Source organism: Rhinopithecus roxellana, chromosome 2 (genome assembly GCF_007565055.1).
Source record: "Rhinopithecus roxellana isolate Shanxi Qingling chromosome 2, ASM756505v1, whole genome shotgun sequence".
NCBI lineage: Eukaryota > Metazoa > Chordata > Mammalia > Primates > Cercopithecidae > Rhinopithecus > Rhinopithecus roxellana.
In genome coordinates this window covers 153253583-153275003 of record NC_044550.1, presented here as the reverse complement: position 1 = coordinate 153275003, position 21421 = coordinate 153253583, and the positions used below count along the sequence as shown (strand labels likewise).

General features: G+C 40.2%; 1 protein-coding gene across 2 annotated transcripts in view; it reads right to left on the bottom strand.

The window, feature by feature from the left end:
* The window catches only part of SCFD2 (sec1 family domain containing 2), a 511989-nt gene that overhangs the window by 272469 nt on the left and 218099 nt on the right, over nucleotides 1–21421 (bottom strand). For both annotated transcript variants that reach the window (XM_030922437.1, XM_010369016.2), the window contains exon 5: nucleotides 1334–1583. In XM_030922437.1, the coding sequence (XP_030778297.1) occupies nucleotides 1334–1583 (250 nt within the window). The remainder of the gene's footprint in view (nucleotides 1–1333; nucleotides 1584–21421) is intronic.

Genomic DNA, 21421 nt, shown 5'->3' with positions numbered 1-21421 from the left:
ACACAGGCTCAATCCATACTCATGGAAATTAGCTTTACACAAAATATAAATAATAACATTGAATTTGATACAAAATAACACGAGTGCCTTCATGAGTTATATTGTAGTTATTATTGGAAGTGAAGGTAGTTAGATTTTATGATGTTTAATCATATTTCCCTAAAATTAGCAGAACCTACTTTACTGGGATGTTTAGGTATTATTCTAGATAATACTAATTAATTCAAATTCAAAATAAAATAAGAAAAGTTAAAATATAAGGCTGGGCATGGTGGTTCACAGTCGTAATCTCAGCACTTTGAGAGGCCAAGGAGAGAGGATCGCTTGAGCCCAGGAGTTTGAGACAAGCCTGGGCAACATAGTGAGACCCCATCTCTATTTAATTTTAAAAACACACACACACGTAATATATGTGTGTATATATATGTGTGTGTATATAAGTATATATATATACTTGGACTTACATATATTATATATACACACAAATATATATACTGGACTTATATGTATATATATACACAGGTATATATAAATTGGAAATTGGAATATATATATAATACATACATATAAAAACACTACTGAAAATGGCCATTTCCAATCCTATAATATTGTGTAACATCTCAAATAAACAGTTTTTAAAGTTTGAAATGACAATCTCACAGAGAATATATCAATAAAAACTCTTTGAATAGGATGTACTACATTTTATTTTTCTTTACAGATTATACGCTCTGTATTTTGCTATTTTAACAAGGTCTTGGCTCTAAGGAATATTAATTCTGAAAAGCAATTAGAAGGGAGGCCATATCACTACCATGCCATTGCGGAAAAATACTGCAGTGGAAACCTCTAACCCTATAGGCCAGGGGTCCCCAACCCCGGGCTGCAGACAGGTACCCGTCCGTGGCCTGTTAGGAATCGGGCACAGCAGGAGGTGTGCAGTGGGCAAGCCAGTATTACTGTCTGAGCTCTGCCTTCTGTCAGATCAGTAGCAGCATTCGATTCTCACAGGAGTATGAACCCTACTGTGAACTGCACATGTGAGGGATCTAGGTTGCATGCTCCTTATGAGACTCCAACTAATGCCCGATGATGTGAGGTGGAATAGTTTCATCGTGAAACCACGCACCTCCATCCCTGTCCCGATGGCTGCCCTTGGTGCCAAAAATGTTGGGGACTGTTGCTATAGGCTGGCTAGCATTCATCAGGCCTCATGAAATTCCAAACAACTCCAGTGAAGACAGTTACCTCCTCTTCCCAAAACAGTATTTATTTTGAAACCTGTTTTGTGTATTAGTGATGTTTATGTCCCATATCTTTGTTAGACACTCACCTGTAATTTTTTGCAGCAAAGGTGACAATTCAGATTCCTCACAGAAGACCTGAGCCAATGCTTTCTTGACTTTTTCTTCTGCTTCACCCAGGTCTTTGTCTACTGTGAGCTCTCCAGTGACAGAATAAATATATATGAGAAGGATCAGCAGTTCCTCAGGGCTGTAGTCCTCATTGGTTCTCTGGGTTACAGGCTTAATCATGGGCAACAGCTGATTTAACACAACGGACATTGCTGACTCCCCAATACTCTAAAATAAAAAATGACATGAAAATATGTCAATCTTGTACAAAGATATAATTTATGGACTACATTAGTCTAATGATAGCTTTCAAACAAGTCTGTATGTGATATTTACTGGCTGCATTGCTTTTTATTTGTGTTTCTTGTCCTGAAGAGAATACTACAAGAAGTTTGGCATTAGAGTTTTTGTTTTGAAAGTCCTAATTTATAAAATGTCTTGTCAAGTTGTAGATTCCATTATATCATCTTAATATTGCTTAAACAAATAGGAGTCCATTAATTTTAAAGAAAAAAAATGTAAGTACTTCAGATACTTGAAATTTTTTTAAAGAGATGTGGTATATTTGTAAGATAATATTACTTAACAAAAAAAAAAAAAAAAACATGGCAACATCTATATATCCAAATGAATGCTGACACTGCTTCAAAGGAATCACCTCGGATTTTCCAGCATATTCTTTATAATAGTCTCTATATCAGCAAACATTAGCCAGAATACTTTTTAAAACAACAAAAAGTCACTTTCTGCTAAATCTGATGAATAAAATATGGAATCAAACAGGGTAATGCCACTTAGGGTTCAAAATTTCTTTGAGTGAGTCAGTAGATAACTCGCATTAAATTTTAAAAAATGCCTTTAGCTCTTCCCCAACTTCTTGAGCGATATTTAGGAGAGGATTTCAAAATTCTTTGAATGTGATAATAGCACTGTATTACTGGAGAAACTGTAATATGTACAGAAACTGTACATATTTCTATCATAAATTCTGAGATTTCAGTGAATACAGAAGTCTTCATCTTAAATAATATGATTTAATTCCTCTTAAAATATAAAATAATCCTATAAGATAAAACTCTACACTTTGTATTTACATTCAAATCAGGGGCCAAATTAACACAACTTGCAACTTACATTAACCATTCATTGAGCACCTACTATGTTGTAGGCACTAGTCTAGGAATACAGCAGTGCACAGAACAAATTCCCTGCTTTCATAGAGTTTACATTGTAGTTAGAGAAAACAATTAAAAAGCAAAAGAAGTAAAGCATAAATGGCAGCCCACCCTTATCTATGGTTTTGCTTTCCATGGTTTCACTTACCCGTGGTCCAAAAATATTACATACAATAAGATGTTTTGAGAGAGAGAGAGAGAGAGAGACCCCATTCCTATAACTTTTAGTATCGTATATTATTAGAACTGTTCTAATTTTTATTAGTTATTGTTAATCTCTTACTGTGCCTAATTTACAAATTAAACTTTATCACAGGTATGTATAGAAAAAACACAGTATATACAGGATTCAGGACTATGCATAGTTTCAGGAATCTACTGACAGTCTTGGGTCTTGGAACATATCCCATGCAGTAAGCAAGCAGGGACTACTGTAGTATATTAGAGTGGTAAGTGCTATAAAGAAAAATAAAGCAGGAAAGGAAACACATCTTAGGATGTGCGTCTGTGTGTATGAATATGCACACACAGTTTGGGGCTGCAGTGAGCTATGATTGTGTCAGTGCACTCTAGCCTGCGCAACAGAGTAAGACCCTGTCTCTAAAAAAAGTTCTTTTTAATGCTCAAAGAAGAAAAGCTTTATTGTGGATACAGTTTACGTAGAAAAAGTCATGTTAAAAGGAAATATTAGAATAAAGAAATACCAGTAGAAACTCTTCCTCTTTTTGAAGAGAAAGTTAACAGCAAACAGCTCAATGTTGTTCTGTGCTGAAATGATTACCCAAAATGAGCTTTTCTAGTCAAGCCATTTCCACACCTGGAAAAATTTGGATAGATCATCTCAAGGTTAAGGTTCATGATTATATTTCATACACAAAAAACAGCTGTTACCATTTATTTCCACTAAAAATCTTGGATGTTCACAATGTACCATAGAAAAATAAAATGTTCAGTCCTTGGAATGGATGAGGTAAAAATGGAAAAGAACAGAACAGAGATTTTACTGTCACATGGTGACAAGACACAATTTACCAACTGTGAACACACACATGCTTCCAAAGGACCAGGGGGCCGAAAGTTTTGAAGACACCCTACGGCTGCCCTATAGCTTCAGGACTCTCTAGAGCAGGGGTGTCCAACCTTTTGGCTTCCCTAGGCCACACTGGAAGAAGAACTGTCTTGAGCCACACATAAAATATACTACCACTAACGATAACTGATGAGTTTTTTAAAAATTGCAAAACAATCTCATAATGTTTTAAGAAAGTTTATGAATTCCTTTTGGGCTGCTGCATTCAAAGCCATCCTGGGCCACATGCAGCCCATGGATCGTGGGTTGGGCAAACTTGCTCTAGAGGAACCCTCAAGTGTTTCTTTGCTTTATAAGCTGCCAAAAGTAATTTAAAAGAGTCTTGTGGTTGGCCTGTTAAAAGAAGGTCATGAAGGTTGCAGCTTTCATTTTTGCTGTTTACTCTATCACTAACTCCTTGGATGACAATAAACAGATTCCTTCATTGCTTTATGTCCCATTTCTAGAAACCAGGTGTATACATAAAGCATCTATTCTACAGGAGCCGTCTGGGTCTCCCCTCAGAGCAACATGATTATTATTATTATTTTTTTGGAGACGGAGTCTCGCTCTGTCGCCCAGGCTGGAGTGCAGTGGCCAGATCTCAGCTCACTGCAAGCTCCGCCTCCCAGGTTTACACCATTCTCCTGCCTCAGTCTCCCGAGTAGCTGGGACTACAGGCGCCTTCCACCTCATCCGGCTAATTTTTTGTATTTTTTAGTAGAGACGGGGTTTCACTGTGTTAGCCAGGATAGTCTTGATCTCCTGACCTCGTGATCCGCCCGTCTCGGCCTCCCAAAGTGCTGGGATTACAGGCTTGAGCCACCGCGCCCGGCCAGCAACATGATTTTTTAAAATACAGTTACAAAAAGTTTATATAGTTATAAAACAGAATAATCATCATGATCATTTGTAAAGATTCATTCACTAACATCTGGCCTTCAGAGCTTAATTTTCAAGTCATTGGTCTATGATATGTGCAAGAGAATAAAATCTCTCATTAATGATACCCTATCAGTATTCTGTTGTACATACCAATTTCTAAAATTACATTCTAAATCTGTTTCATGCATCCCAAGAAGCCTATAACTGATCTGAATACAAAGGCAGGAATATTGACCAGTCTTAAAGAGCCATCAGAGATGGTGGAATAAAGAGATTCTAGTTCAAAGAAGCTAGATTCCAACACTGATTGTTCCTCTAACTCCTTAACTTCTCAGGATCTCTTCTTTCTAAACTGACATGATCTGACCAGAGGATGGCTGGGCAATAAGTCATGTTACGCCCAGGTCTCCATTTTCACTTTCTTCCCCTTTTCCTTTTTTAAAAACTCTACCATTGCTGTGAAGGCAGGGATTCATACTCTTACTGCTGGCTACTTAGCAAAACATAAATGCTCAAAAAAGACCAGGTGTGGTGGGCTCATGCCTATAATTCCAGTACTTTGGGACGCCAATAGGGGAGGATCACTTGAGGCCAGGAGTTTGAGAACAGCCTGGGCAACATAGCGAGACTCCAGTCTCTACATAAAATAAAAAACTAGCTGAGCATGGTGGCATGTGCCTGCAGTCCCAGCTACTCAAGAGGCTGAGGCAGAAGGATTGCTTGAACCCACAGGTTTGGGGCTGCAGTGAGCTATGATTGTGCCAGTGCACTCTGGCCTGTGCAACAGAGCCAGACTAAATGCAATTGTAGTATCCTGGATGGGCTCTTGGAATAGAAAAAGGACTTTAGGGGAAAATTAATGAAATCTGAATGAAGTCTGGAGTTTACAGTTAATGTACCCATGCTAGTTTATTATATTTGATAAATGCACCACAGTAATACAAGATTCTAACAATAAGGTGAAGAATATATAGAAACTCTCTGTACTATCTTGGGAACTTTTCTGTAAATCTAAGCTATTCTCAAATAAAATGCTTAGGGAAGGTAAAGGAGGGAGAAGGAAGGGGAAAAGAAGAAAGGAAGGGGAAGGAAGGCAGAGATGAGAAATAAAGACTTCGTGGTCAGGAAGAACTCCTCACGACCAGAGCCATCAGCCAAGATAAGGGACTGACCCAAGAAGCCGTAAAGTCTCCATCAATGGCAAAGAGAGGCAGGGTGGTCATCTGCCGAAGATGAAGCAATGAGAACCCTCTGCCGCTCTGGCTTGGAAGGTAAGCTAGACTAGACCCTCTTAGTGCTATCCATAAAAGCATGGTTCTAAACTGAATGTTTATACATTTTCTGCTCTTCTCTATTCTTAGAATGGAACTTCTATAATAAGGAAGAAAAAAATCAGTGACTCCATAGATTGAAAATGTTTTAAAGGCAGAAGACAGAATCTCAAGAGGATTAATAATAAGGATGTGGGAATAAGATAATATGCTTGGGTTTCAATCCAGGCTGTACCACTTACTAGCTATATGACCTTGGGCAAATTATTTACCTTCTCCAAGTCTCAATTTCCTCATTTGGAAAATGGAAACAACACCATAAATGCCTGAATATTAGGCAATCCTATATCACAGCCATTCGTGTGCATAACATTGGGACAATTGGTTAAACTACTTTGCGGTTTCAAATGACATAATCCCCACAATAGGGTAGTCCTCATAAAGACTCAAATATAAAGTGATGCCCTATTTTCTGAGGGTCAATTTGGGGAAAGTACTTTACCTGATTTAGGAATATATAATCATAGCTTTTGCTTCATTAGGTTGTTCTGAAGATGTAACATTAGAAATGAATTACACAACACAGTGCCTCGCACACAGCCTCCAGTGAATATAAATTATTACTACCACGACTCCCACCTACTAATCCACAGGCTCCTTTCTTAGAACTGATTAAGATGGTTGGAAAGAGAATTAGACCTTCTAAGAAGAGGAAATTGGTAGTCTCAAAGGAGGGAGGGGAAGCCTAGAAATACTGGGTTTGAAATCACATCTTGGAACTTACCTGCAACAGTCAGTGAAAGGTCAAAAGCAATATAAACATTATGAAACACTGCCATTTAAAAAGGACACGCGCAGCAAGCCAGGTCCAAGACCGAAAGAAAAAAGGTTTCCTTACAAAGTACTGACATTAAGTTTCTCATTTGTTTTGATATAAATGGGCTTACTAGTAGGAGGCAGAAGACTGAAGCTGTGTCTAGAGTGACAAAACCTTCTGTTTATCTGAAGTCTGGGGCTCCGGTTATTCTGGAATGAGTCCTCAGTCACTATGTGCAAAAGGCCCTCTGTAAAATATGTGTTTTCTTTAAAAAAGCTGATCTTTTTGGTTCAATTAAAATGCCACTGCAAAGTCAGAGTTTGTCTCTGTACTGGCTACCTTGGCAGGCATGAGGAGCAAACAGGCTTTATTCCATGTGGTTGCAGAGCAGGCCAGGCTGGCTGTACACCTGCTCTTCTGTGGTGCACAGCCTGAAGACACTCAATAAAACTCCAAATCATGCTAAGGTTCTGCTGGAGAACCCATCTCTGCAACTCATTGTGTTAGTTCATTTGTGTTGCTATGAAGGAATACCTGAGGCTTGGTACTTTATGAGGAAAAGAGATTTATTTGGCTCACAGTTCTGCAGGTTGTACAAGCATGGTGTTAGCATCTGCTTGGCTTCCAGTAAGGCCCCAGGAATCTTCAATCACAAAGGAAGGCAAAAGGGGTGCTCAGCACATCACATGATGAGAGAGAGCAAGAGAGAAGTGGGAAGGTACCACATTGTTTTAAACAACCAGATCTTTTATGAACTCAAAGCAAGAACTCATGTGTTACCATGAAGAGGACACTAAGCTATTCATAATGGATCTACCTCCATAACCCAAACATCTCCCACCAGGCCCCACCTCCAACACTGGGGATCACATTTCGGTTTTTTGTTATTATTATTTTTGACAAACCAGACTTTACTAAAATTTCTGTTCATGAGATGTAACTAATAAGGCAGCAAAAGGTAAATCCAGTCTCCAACATACACAAAAAACTTCAAAAAATCAGTACAAAGTATACCAAAGCTTGAGACTTCATGAAAGAGGATATCCAAATACCATTAGGCACATATACATGTACTCAGCATCATTAATCAACAGGAAAATGCGAGCTAAATTCACAGTAAATCCATATCATACTAACGGGAATGGCTAAGTGAAAAAAAGAATTAAAAAAGAACCTTCCAATATCAAATGTAGGCAAGGATGTGGAGCCACTAAACCTCTCATACATTGCTACAAGGAGTGAATATTGACATAAACACTATTAAAACCTGTTTTGTGACATCTTTAAAGCTGAACACAAGAATTTCTGATGAAACAGAAACTTCATTCTTAGGTACAAGTGTTTCTTTTTTTTTTTAATTATTATTTTATTATTATTATACTTTAAGTTCTAGGGTACATGTGCATAACGTGAAGGTTTGTTACATATGTATACTTGTGCCATGTTGGTGCGTTGCAACCATCAACTCGTCAGCACCCATCAACTAGTCATTTACATCAGGTATAACTCCCAGTGCAATCCCTCCCCCCACCCCCCTCCCCATGATAGGCCCTGGTGTGTGATGCTCCCCTTCCCGAGTCCAAGTGATCTCATTGTTCAGTTCCCACCTATGAGTGAGAACATGCGGTGTTTGCTTTTCTGTTCTTGTGATAGTTTGCTGAGAATGATGGTTTCCAGCTGCATCCATGTCCCTACAAAGGATGCAAACTCATCCTTTTTTATGGCTGCATAGTATTCCATGGTGTATATGTGCCACATTTTCTTAATCCAGTCTGTCACTGATGGACAGTTGGGTTGATTCAAAGTCTTTGCTACTGTGAATAGTGCCACAATAAACATACGTGTGCATGTGTCTTTATAGCAGCATGATTTATAATCCTTTGGGTATATACCCAGTAATGGGATGGCTGGGTCATATGGTACTTCTAGTTCTAGATCCTTGAGGAATCGCCATACTGTTTTCCATAATGGTTGAACTAGTTTACAATCCCACCAACAATGTAAAAGTGTTCCTATTTCTCCACATCCTCTCCAGCACCTGTTTCCTGACTTTTTAATGATTGCCATTCTAACTGGTGTGAGATGGTATCTCATTGCAGTTTTGATTTGCATTTCTCTGATGGCCAGTGATGATGAGCATTTTTTCATGTGTCTGTTGGCTGTATGAATGTCTTCTTTTGAGAAATGTCTGTTCATATCCTTTGCCCACTTTTTGATGGGGTTGTTTGTTTTTTTCTTGTAAATTTGTTTGAGTTCTTTGTAGGTTCTGGATATTAGCCCTTTGTCAGATGAGTAGATTGCAAAAATTTTCTCCCACTCTGTGGGTTGCCTGTTCACTCTGATGGTAGTTTCTTTTGCTGTGCAGAAGCTCTTTAGTTTAATTAGATCCCATTTGTCAATTTTGGCTTTTGTTGCCGTTGCTTCTGGTGTTTTAGACATGAAGTCCTTGCCCATGCCTATGTCCTGAATGGTATTACCTAGGTTTTCTTCCAGGGTTTTTATGGTATTAGGTCTCACATTTAAGTCTCTAATCCATCTTGAATTAATTTTCGTATAAGGAGTAAGGAAAGGATCCAGTTTCAACTTTCTACTTATGGCTAGCCAATTTTCCCAGCACTATTTATTAAATAGGGAATCCTTTCCCCATTTCTTGTTTTTCTCGGGTTTGTCAAAGATCAGACGGCTGTAGATGTGTGGTATTATTTCTGAGGGCTCTGTTCTGTTCCATTGGTCTATATCTCTGTTTTGGTACCAGTACCATGCTGTTTTGGTTACTGTAGCCTTGTAGTATAGTTTGAAGTCAGGTAGCGTGATGCCTCCAGCTTTGTTCTTTTGACTTAAGATTGTCTTGCCAATGCGGGCTCCTTTTTGGTTCCATATGAACTTTAAAGCAGTTTTTTCCAATTCTGTGAAGAAAGTCATTGGTAGCTTGATGGGTATGGCATTGAATCTATAAATAACCTTGGGCAGTATGGCCATTTTCACAATATTGATTCTTCCTATCCATGAGCATGGTATGTTCTTCCATTTGTTTGTGTCCTCTTTTATTTCACTGAGCAGTGGTTTGTAGTTCTCCTTGAAGAGGTCCTTGACATCCCTTGTAAGTTGGATTCCTAGGTATTTTATTCTCTTTGAAGCAATTGTGAATGGAAGTTCATTCCTGATTTGGCTCTCTGCTTGTCTGTTACTGGTGTATAAGAATGCTTGTGATTTTTGCACATTAATTTTGTATCCTGAGACTTTGCTGAAGTTGCTTATCAGCTTAAGGAGATTTTGGGCTGAGACGATGGGGTTTTCTAAATATACAATCATGTGATCTGCAAACAGGGACAATTTGACTTCTTCTTTTCCTAACTGAATACCCTTGATTTCTTTCTCTTGCCTGATTGCCCTAGACAGAACTTCCAATACTATGTTGAATAGGAGTGGTGAGAGAGGGCATCACTGTCTTGTGCCAGTTTTCAAAGGGAATTTTTCCAGTTTTTGCCCATTCAGTATGATATTGCTGTGGGTTTGTCATAAATAGCTCTTATTATTTTGAGATATGTTCCATCAATACCGAATTTATTGAGCATTTTTAGCCAGAAGGGCTGTTTAATTTTGTCAAAGGCCTTTTCTGCATCTATTGAGATAATCATGTGGTTTTGGTCTTTGGGTCTGTTTATATGCTGGATTATGTTTATTGATTTGCGTATGTTGAACCAGCCTTGCATCCCAGGGATGAAGCCCAGTTGATCATGGTGGATAAGCTTTTTGATGCGCTGCTGAATCCGGTTTGCCAGTATTTTATTGAGGATTTTTGCGTCAATGTTCATCAGGGATATTGGTCTAAAATTCTCTTTTATTGTTGTGTCTCTGCCAGACTTTGGTATCAGGATGATGTTGGCCTCATAAAATGAATTAGGGAGGACTCCCTCTTTTTCTATTGATTGGAATACTTTCAGAAGGAATGGTACCAGCTCCTCCTTGTACCTCTGCTAGAATTCAGCTGTGAATCCATCTGGTCCTGGATTTTTTTGGTTGGTAGGCTATTAATTATTGCCTCAATTTCAGAGCCTGCTATTGGTCTATTCAGGGATTCAGCTTCTTCCTGGTTTAGTCTTGGGAGAGTGTAAGTGTCCAGGAAATTATCCATTTCTTCTAGATTTTCTAGTTTATTTGTGTAGAGGTGTTTATAATATTCTCTGATGGTAGTTTACATTTCTGTGGGGTTGGTGGTGATATCCACTTTATCATTTTTTATTGCGTCTATTTGATTCTTCTCTCTTTTCTTCTTTATTAGTCTTGCTAGCCGTCTATCAATTTTGTTGATCTTTTCAAAAAACCAACTCCTGGGTTTTTTATATCTCTATCTCCTTCAGTTCTGCTCTGATCTTAGTTATTTCTTGCCTTCTGCTAGCTTTTGAATGTGTTTGCTCTTGCTTCTCTAGTTCTTATAATTGTGATGTTAGAGTGTCAATTTTAGATCTTTCCTGCTTTCTCTTGTGGGCACTGAGTGCTATAAATTTCCCTCTACACACTGCTTTAAATGTGTCCCAGAGATTCTGGTATGTTATGTCTTTGTTCTCATTGATTTCAAAGAACATCTTTATTTCTGCCTTCATTTTGTTGTGTACCCAGTAGTCATTCCGAAGCAAGTTGTTCAGTTTCCATGTAGTTGTGCGGTTTTGATTGAGTTTCTTAGTCCTGAGTTCTAGTTTGATTGCACTGTGGTCTGAGAGACAGTTTGTTGTGATTTCTGTTCTTTTACATTTGCTGAGGAATACTTTACTTCCAATTATGTGGTCAATTTTAAAATAAGTGCTATGTGGTGCTGAGAAGAATGTATATTCTGATGATTTGGGGTGGAGAGCACTGTAGATGTCTATTAGGTCTGCTTGCTGCAGAGATGAGTTCAATTCCTGGATATCCTTGTTAACTTTCTGTCTTGTTGATCTGTCTAATGTTGACAGTGGGGTGTTGAAGTCTCCCATTATTATTGTATGGGAGTCTAAGTCTCTTTGTAAGTCTCTAAGGACTTGCTTTATGAATCTGGTTGCTCCTGTATTGCGTGCATATATATATAGGATAGTTCGCTCTTCCTGTTGAATTGGTCCCTTTACCATTATGTAATGGCCTTCTTTGTCTCTTTTGATCTTTGATGGTTTAAAGTCTGTTTTATCAGAGACTAGGATTGCAACGCCTGCTTTTTTTTGTTCTCCATTTGCTTGGTAGATCTTCCTCCATCCCTTTATTTTGAGCCTATGTATGTCTCTGCATGTGAGATGGGTCTCCTGAATACAGCAGACTGATGGGTCTTGACTCTTTATCCAGTTTGCCAGTCTGTGTCTTTTAATGGACCATTTAGTCCATTAACATTTAAGGTTAATATTGTTATGTGTGAACTTGATCCTGCCATTATGATATTAATTGGTTACTTTGCTCGTTAGATGATGTAGTTTCTTCCTAGCATCAGTGGTCTTTACATTTTGGCATGTTTTTGCAATGGCTGGTATCGGTTGTTCCTTTCCATGTTTAGGGCTTCCTTCAGGGTCTCTTGTAAGGCAGGCCTGGTGGTGACAAAATCTCTAAGCATTTGCTTGTCTGTAAAGGATTTTATTTCTCCTTCACTTATGAAACTTAGTTTGGCTAGATATGAAATTCTGGGTTGAAAATTCTTTTCTTTAAGAATGTTGAATATTGGCCCCCACTCTCTTGTGGCTTGTGGAGTTTCTGCCGAGAGATCTGCTCTTACTCTGATGGGCTTCCCTTTGTGGGTAACCCGACCTTTCTCTCTGGCTCCTCGTAAGATTTTTTCCTTCATTTCAACTTTGGTGAATCTGGCAATTATGTGTCTTGGAGTTGCTCTTCTGGAGGAGTATCTTTGTGGCGTTCTCTGTATTTCCTGAATTTGAATGTTGGCCTGCCCTACTAGGTTGGGGAAGTTCTCCTGGATGATATCCTGAAGAGTGTTTTCCAACTTGGTTCCATTTTCCCCCTCACTTTCAGGCACCCCAATCAGACGTAGATTTGGTCTTTTTACATAATCCCATACTTCTTGCAGGCTTTGTTCATTTCTTTTTCTTCTTTTTTCTTTTGGTTTCTCTTCTCGCTTCATTTCATTCATTTGATCCTCAATCGCTGATACTCTTTCCTCCAGTTGATTGAGTCGGTTACTGAAGCTTGTGCGTTTGTCATGTATTTCTTGTGTCATGGTTTTCATCTCTGTCATTTCGTTTATGGCCTTCTCTGCATTAATTATTCTAGGTTTCAATTCTTCCACTCTTTTTTCAACATTTTTAGTTTCTTTGTGCTGGGTACGTAATTCCTCCTTTAGCTCTGAGAAGTTTGATGGACTGAAGCCTTCTTCTCTCCTCTCCTCAAAGTCATTCTCCATCCAGCTTTGATCCGTTGCTGGCGATGAGCTGCGTTCCTTTGGAGGGGGAGATGCGCTCTTATTTTTTGAATTTCCAGCTTTTCTGCCCTGCTTTTTCCCTATTTTTTTGGTTTTATCTGCCTCTGGTCTTTGATGATGGTGACGTACTGATGGGGTTTTGGTGTGGGTGTCCTTCTTGTTTGTTAGTTTTCCTTCTAACAGTCAGGACCCTCAGCTGTAGGTCTGTTGGAAATTGCTTGAGGTCCACTCCAGACCCTGTTTGCCTGGGTGTAAGCAGCAGAGGCTGCAGAAGATAGAATATTGCTGAACAGTGAGTGTACCTGTCTGATTCTTGCTTTGGAAGCTTCCTCTCAGGGGTTCACTCCACCATGTGAGGTGTGGGGTGTCGGTCTGCCCCTAGTGGGGGATGTCTCCCAGTTAGACTACTCAGGGATCAGGGACCCACTTGAGCATTCAGTCTGTCTGTTCTCAGATCTCAACCTCCGTGTTGGGAGATCCACTGCTCTCTTCAAAGCTGTCAGAGTGGTTTGCGTCAGCAGAGGTTTCTGCTGCTTTTTGTTGTTGTTGTTGTTGTTGTTTAGCTGTGCCCTGTCCCCAGAGGTGGAGTCTACAGAGACAGGCAGGCCTCTTTGAGCTGCTGTGAGCTCCACCCAGTTCGAGCTTCCCAGCGGCTTTGTTTACCTACTTAAGCCTCAGCAATGGCGGGCACCCCTCCCCCAGCCTCGCTGCTGCCTTGCAGTTAGATAGCAGACTGCTGTGCTAGCAATGAAGGAGGCTCCGTGGGCGTGGGACCCTCCCGGCCAGGTGTGGGATAAAATCTCCTGGTGTGCCCGTTTGCTAAGACCCTTGGTAAAGCGCAGTATTGGGGTGGGAGTTACCTGATTTTCCAGGTGTTGTGTGTCTCAGTTCCCCTGGCTAGGAAAAGGGATTCCCTTCCCCCTTGCGCTTCCCAGGTGAGGCGATGCCTCGTCCTGCTTCAGCTCTCGCTGGTCGGGTTTCAGCAGCTGACCAGCACTGATTGTCCAGTACTCCCTAGTGAGATGTACCCAGTACCTCAGTTGAAAATGCAGAAATCACCTGTCTTCTGTGTCGCTCACGCTGAGAGCTGGAGACTGGAGCTGTTCCTATCTGGCCATCTTTATCTGCCCCCCAGGTACAAGGGTTTCAACATGAGATTTGGAGAGGGCAAATATCCAAATATCATTCCATCCATGGCCTCCTCAAATCTCATGTCCTTCTCACAATAAAAAATACAGTCATCCCCTCCCAATAGTCCCCTAAGGTCTTGACTCATTCCAGAATCAACTCAAAAGTCCAAAGTCTCATCATAGACTCAGAGTAAGTTCCTTTCACTTACAAGCCTAAAAAATCAAAAAAAAGCTATTTACTTCTAAGATACAATGAAGGTATAGAAATTAGGTAGACGTTCCCATTCCAAAAGGGAGGAATCAGCCAAAAGAAAGGGGCAACAGACCCTACACAACTCTAAAACCCAGCAGGGCAGACATTAAACCTTAATGCCCCCCCGAAAAAAATCTTTGACTCTATATCTCACATCCTGGGCACACTAGTGTGAGAAGTAGGCTCCCAAGGCTTTGGACAGCCCTGCTCTTGTGGCTTTGAAGGGTGCAACCACCAAGGTTGCTCTCATGGGTCACAGCTAAGTGTCTGCAGCTTTTCCAAGCTCAGGATGCAAGCTGCCAACGGCTCTACCATTCTGGAGTCTGGAGGATGGTGGCCTCCTTCCCACAAAGCTCATCTCAGGAGTGTCTCAGTGTGGAATCTGTGTGGGTGCACCACACTCACATTTCCCCTCCACACTGCCTTAGTTGAGTCTCTCTTCAGGGGCTCCACCTCTTCAACAGGTTTCTGCCTGGACATCCAGGTTTTCCAATACATCTTCTGAAATCTAAGGGGAAGCTGCCAAGCCTGCTTCACTCATGCACTCTGAGTGCCTACAGTCTTAAAACCATGTAAAACCTGGCAAAGCTTATGGATTGTGCCCTCCAGAGCAGCAACTAGAATAGTATCTGGGGCCCTTTGAGTCACAGCTGGAGCTGGAGTGGCCAGGATCCTGGGAGCAGTGTCCTGAGGCTGCATAGGGCAGTAGGGCCTCAGATCTGGCCCCTGAAACTTTTGTTTCCTCCTACACCTCTGGGCCTGTAATGGGAGGGGCTGCAAAGGAGATTTCAGAAATGCTTTCAAGGCCATTTTCTCATTGTTTTGGATATTAGCACTTGGATTCCTTTAAGTCATGTAAAATCTCTCTAGTAAGTTGTTGCTCCACAGTCTGCTTGTATTCCTCTCCTGAAAATGCTCTTTCCATCTCTACTACATGGCCAGATTGTGACTTTTCCAAATTTTTATGCTTTGCTTCCCTTTTAAATATAAATTCCAATTTTAAGGAATTTTTTTGCTCCTATATCTGGTCATAGGTTGTTAGAAGCAGCCATATCACATCATGAATGTTTTGCTGCTTAGAAATTTCTTCTACCAGAAACTCTAAGTCATCTTGCATAACATGAGTGACCATCACTCCAATTCTCAATAACTTTCTCATTTCCAATTGAGACCTCATCAGCCTGGGCCATCACTGTCCATATTTCTATCAGCATTTTGGTCACAACTACTGAACCACTCTCTAATAAGCTCCAAACTTTCCCTCATCTTCCTCTTTTTTTCTGAGCTCTCCAAACTCTTCCAGCCTCTGCCCATTCCCAAGTTCCAAATCCACTTCCACATTCTCAAGTATTTTTATAGCAATACCCCATTCCTGGTGCCAATTTTCTGTGTTAGTTTGTTTGCATTGCTATAAAGAAATACCTGAGACTGAGTAATTTATAAAGAAAAGAGGTTAATTTTGCTCACAGTTCTGCAGGCTGTACAAGCATGGCACAAGCATCTGCTCAGCTTCTGGTAAGGTCTCAGGAAGCTTTACAATCATGGTAGAAGGCAAAGCGTGAGCTGGCCTATCACATGGTGAAAGAGAATGGAGGTCAGGGGAGCAGGTAGCATACCCTTTTAAACAACCAGATTTCACATAAACTCTGAGCAAGAACTCACTCACTACTGTTAGGAGGGCACCTAGCAATCAAGAGAGATCTGCCCTCATGATCCACGTATTTCCCACCAGGCTCCACCTCCAACACTGAGAATCACATTTCAACATGAGATTTGGAGGGGACAAATATCCAAACTATATCATCCTCCCAATTTCAGCCAAGTCATGGTGTGTGCAGGTGCATAGGATGTTGCCAGTGGGAGCCTGACAGAGTGCCCAAAGGAGCCCATATCCTAGTCCCTGGAATCTGTGACTGTGGTACTTTACACAGCAAAAGGGACTTTGCAGATGTGATGAAGGTTGCAGATCTTCAGATGGGAAGATTACCTACATTATCTGGGTGGGGCCAATCTAATCATATGAGTGCTTAAAAGTTGAGGACTTTTCCTAGCTGTGCTGAAAGAGAGATGTAATGATGAAGAATCAGAGAGATTCAACATTGCTGGTTTGAAGATGGAAAAAGGAGGTCATGAGCCATGGAATGCCGGGGGCCTGTGGAAGCTGGAAAGAGCAAGGAAACAAATTATCTCCTAGAGCCTCCAGAAAGACAGGCAACCCTGACGATATCTTGATGTTAATCCAGTAAGACCTGCTGAACAGTAAGAGAACAAATCCGTGTTGTGTTAAGCCACTAAATTTGTGGTAATATGCTACAGCAGCAATAGAAAATTAATACAAGTGGTTGATGTGAGGTAGGGCCTGAGAAGTTCTGCATCAGGGCACACAACTCAGGCAGAGAATCTGGTACATGGCAGTAGGATGCTGTGGTTTGAATGTTTATCCCCTCCAAAACTCAAGCTGAAATTTAATTGCTATTGTTACAGTATTAAGAAGTGGGACCTTTAAGAGATAATTAGGCCATAAGGGCTCTACCCTCATGGGTGGGATTGGTGCAGTTACAAAGCAGCAATTTCAGCCCTCTCTTGCTCTCTCGACCTTTCCACCTTTCTGTAAGAGAGAATGCAGCTAAAAGGCCTCACTAGGCCGGGCGCGGTGGCTCAAGCCTGTAATCCCAGCACTTTGGGAGGCCGAGACGGGCGGATCACGAGGTCAGGAGATCGAGACCATCCTGGCTAACACGGTGAAACCCCGTCTCTACTAAAAAATACAAAAAACTAGCCGGGCGTGGTGGCGGGCGCCTGTAGTCCCACCTACTCGGGAGGCTGAGGCAGGAGAATGGTGTGAACCCGGGAGGCAGAGCTTGCAGTGAGCTGAGATCCCGCCACTGCACTCCAGCCCGGGTGGCAGAGCAAGACTCCGTCTCAAAAAAAAAAAAAAAAAAAGCCTCACTAAACACCAGCACCTTGATATTGGACTTCCCAGCCTCCAGAACAATGAGCCAATAAATTTCTAGTTGTTATAAATTACCCAGTCTCAGGTATTGTTGTAGCAGCACAAAATAGGCTAAGAGACAGGGCTCAAAACACACTTGCTGAATGATTAAATGAACAAGCAATAACATGCATGAATAGGCAATTCAGCTGTATCCATTCCATCTGTACCACTAGGGATCCAGTGCATGTCTTCAGGAATGTGATAGAGAGGAAAGGCACAGAGACACACTGAATTTAAAGCTTATTGCTTAATAATTTTACCTATAACTAGTCAGTTAAAAACTATGTAAGCTCATAATCCAATATTTATCAGATCCAGAATAATTATGTAAGAGGACAGCAGTTTTCTAAGTTTGGTCCACAGGCTCCTGAGATCCCAGAGATTCTGTCAAGAGGTACATGAGGTCAAAATTATTTTTGTAATAATAGTAACGCATTCTTTACCTTTTTCACTGTATTGACATTTGCACTAATAGTGCAAAAGTATGGTGGGTAAATTTGCTGGTAACAACACAGATAAAGGCAGTGGCTCCAAATTAATACTCGTTGAATTCTTTACCACTAGGCTATATACTCACAGCTGAATTTTGTAAAAGCCAGTTTCACTTAAGAGCTCTTGACATGGCCAGGTACAGTGGCTCATGCCTGTAATCCTTGCACTTTGGGAGGCTGAGGTGGGCAGATCACGAGGTCAGGAGTTCCAGACCAGCCCGGCCAAGAGACCAGCCTAGCCAATATGGTGAAACCCCGTCTCTACTAAAAATACAAAAATTAGCCAGATATAGTGGCGGGCACCTGTAATCCCAACTACTCACGAGGCTGAGGCAGGAGAATTGCTAGAATCCGGGAGGCAGAGGTTGTAGTGAGCCGAAGATCACACCATTGCACTCCAGCCTGGGTGACAGAGTGAGACTCCAACTCAAAAAAAAAAAAAAAAAAGAAAAAGAAAAAGAAAAGAAAAGAAAAGAAAAAAGCTCCTGGCTGGCCACAGTGGCTCACGTCTGTAATCCCAGCACTTTGGGAGGCCAAGGCGGGCAGATCATGATGTCAGGAGTTCAAGACCATCCCGGCTGACAAGGTGAAACCTCGTCTTTACTAAAAATACAGAAAAATTAGCCTGGCATGGTGGCAAGTGCCTGTAGTCCCAGCTACTCGGGAGGCTGAGGCAGGAGAATGGCATGAACCCAGGAGGCAGAGCTTGCAGTTAGCCGAGATAGCGCCACTGCACTCCAGCCTGGGTGACAGAGTGAGACTCTGTCTCAAAACAAATAAACAAACAAAAAGACCTCATAACAAAGTGGTCAAAATTATTAATCTTATTGACTTTCAATCCTAAATGTCTCTTTAATATTGTGCATGACAAAATGGGAAACTGTATGAAGCACCTCTGCGATATACTAACGACAATGGTTATCCCTAGAAAAAGCACTTGTGCAACTGTTTTGAGTTGTGCGCTGAAGTAATCGCTTCTTTCATGCAATAGCATTGTTACTTGAAAGAATGACATAGAAGTTACAATTTTTCAGACTTGGCCATTTGGTACATATTTTCTCCAAAATGAACAAAGTGAGACTGTTCCTTCAAGGAAAACAACTGACATACTTACTGTTAATGTCAAAATTCTGGCAAAAATTGCAATTCTGGAAAACTTATATATGCCACTGCCAGATGATCTATTCTTAAAAACTCTTCTGATGAGATCAGTGGTGACATTAAATGTGATTTTTTTGAATTGCATAATAAAATGTGTCAACATTTGGAACATCTGTATAATTTGGTGAATCAATGTTTTCCAAATGACCAATGCATGATGTAAGACAATCAGGCATAGGCTAAAGATCCATCCAAAATACAAGGTAGACCAGTGAATTTTAATGTAAAAGGGTACAAAAAGCTCATTGATAGGGTTTCGAATGCCACATTACAACTTACCTTCAAGAAATCACTACTTGTAGAGTTTAGATATAGCATCAAACTAGCATATCCACAAACATCTAAAAAAGCCATCACAATATTCCTCCCTTTTCCAACTATATGTCTGCATGTGGCTTGATTTTTTTCATATTTTTCAACCAAAACAATATATAGCAGCCTATTGAATGAGGAAGCAAACATAAGAATCCAGCTGTTTTCTATTCAGCAAAACACTACAAATATTTTCAAAACTATAAACAAATGTCATCCTCTTTTTTTGTTTTGGAAATATGGTTACTCTTCATAAAATATGCTATTTATATGATGAATCAATGGATTTCTTATTTTTTAAATAGATACTTTTCAATTTTCTCAGTATTAATTTCCAACACAGTAAATATTAATATTTACCAATTTAAGAATATCAAATCCTCAAAAGAAAGCTTATTATTTTCTACTCTCTTATCCTCTCTCCACAGCTAAAATACAGATAAAGTGGTTGTAATCCAGTTTTGTCTACGTTGCCAGAGAGGAAGGCTGAGAAACAAGATAGAAGAAAGATTAGTTCCCTGGATCAGAGGTTCTCAAAACTTAATGTGCATGTAAATTATCTGTGCTCAGTTAAATTCATTAGGTCTGGGATGGGGCCTAAAGATTCTGCACTTCTAAAAAACTTCCAGGTTGATGTCAATGCTTCGGATCTTGTAGCTCCTTCGAGTTCCCTAGTAAGGTACATGACTGGCCCCAGAACCTCAGCCCAGGTTAAAACCTCCAGTGGAGGGATATGTAGTTCCAGCACAAATAATGTAGACCACATTTTGAATGGCATGTGAACTGGACCATCCAACTATTTCTAGACTGCAATGTCAAAGTGAAATAAGCTATCCTGTTTGAGTCTCTATAACACTTATTTTGGTATAGCACTTTAATCTGCATAATAATATAACACGTAAATACGTATCTCCAGTCAAATTTCTCTCCCTTGCTCCAAACCCAGCCAACTGCCTATTGGAGTTCTCCACTTGTATATCTCACCTGTAAATTTGATTCAATGTGTCTAAAGCTGAAATCACTATTTGTGCCCCCAAAGATGAAATCTTCTACATCCTATACTATTGTGTGGTACCATACTCTTCCAGTTGACCAAGTCAGAAACTTGGACTCTACCAGAATTCTCCCCTGCCCCTGACACATCAAATCAGCCAAGTCCTGATGATTTTTATATATCCATCCCTTCTTATCCATTCCTTCCCCTACTGCTTAAGTTGTAACTACCATCATTTCTAGCCACAATATATCTCATTCTAAAACAAAACACTGATCCACTTAAAATTATTTAATGCTAAATAAAGTCCTCAAGAGAAAGCCCATAACATTACATATGCTTTCCTTTTATCTTCTTGGCCCCAATTAACTGCTTAGCCTCAACAGTCATGACTTCTTTTCTCACAGATTACAATTAAATTTTGCTGAACTACTTGCATTTGCCTCTGTGCTTTTGTGCATGCAAATCTCCCTGCCTAGAATGTTCTTTTCCCTCTTCACTTTGTGTCAGGATTCAACCTAAGCATTATCTTCTTTGACCTTCCCTAAATGGGTTAAATGTGCCTATTTTGCAATCCCAAAGAAGCCTCTATTTCTGTCTACCATGGCTCTTATCACCCTAAATTTAATTATCTATTCATATCTAGCTCTCTTCTAAGACTGAAAAATCCTTGATAGCGAGAACCACATCTTATCTTATTTCCAGGACCTAGCTCCGCCCTTTGAATACAGTTGGTATTGAAATCATACTTGTCTCTACAATGAAATAGCTGACATTAGAAAAAGAAAAAAATAAACATTTATAAAGATATAATTGTAGATTATCTCATTTAATCCTCCTAATTACCCTGTAATATGGGTATTATTATTACAGAGAAGGAAATAGAGTTTGAAAAAGATTACTTGTCAAAGATACCAGCTGGTGAATGTTTGAGCTGGAATCCAACCCAATGCCATCTTTCTTCAAAATATACATCGAGTCTACTACACATTTTCATCTCCAGTGCTTCCCAGTCAGAGGAAAGCTAGAGTTTGCAGGGAAGGGGAATCCAAATTCTTGGAACAAGGATGATTATGACAAGGATTCTGACTAGGACAAATAATTAAGGGACCCAGCTTA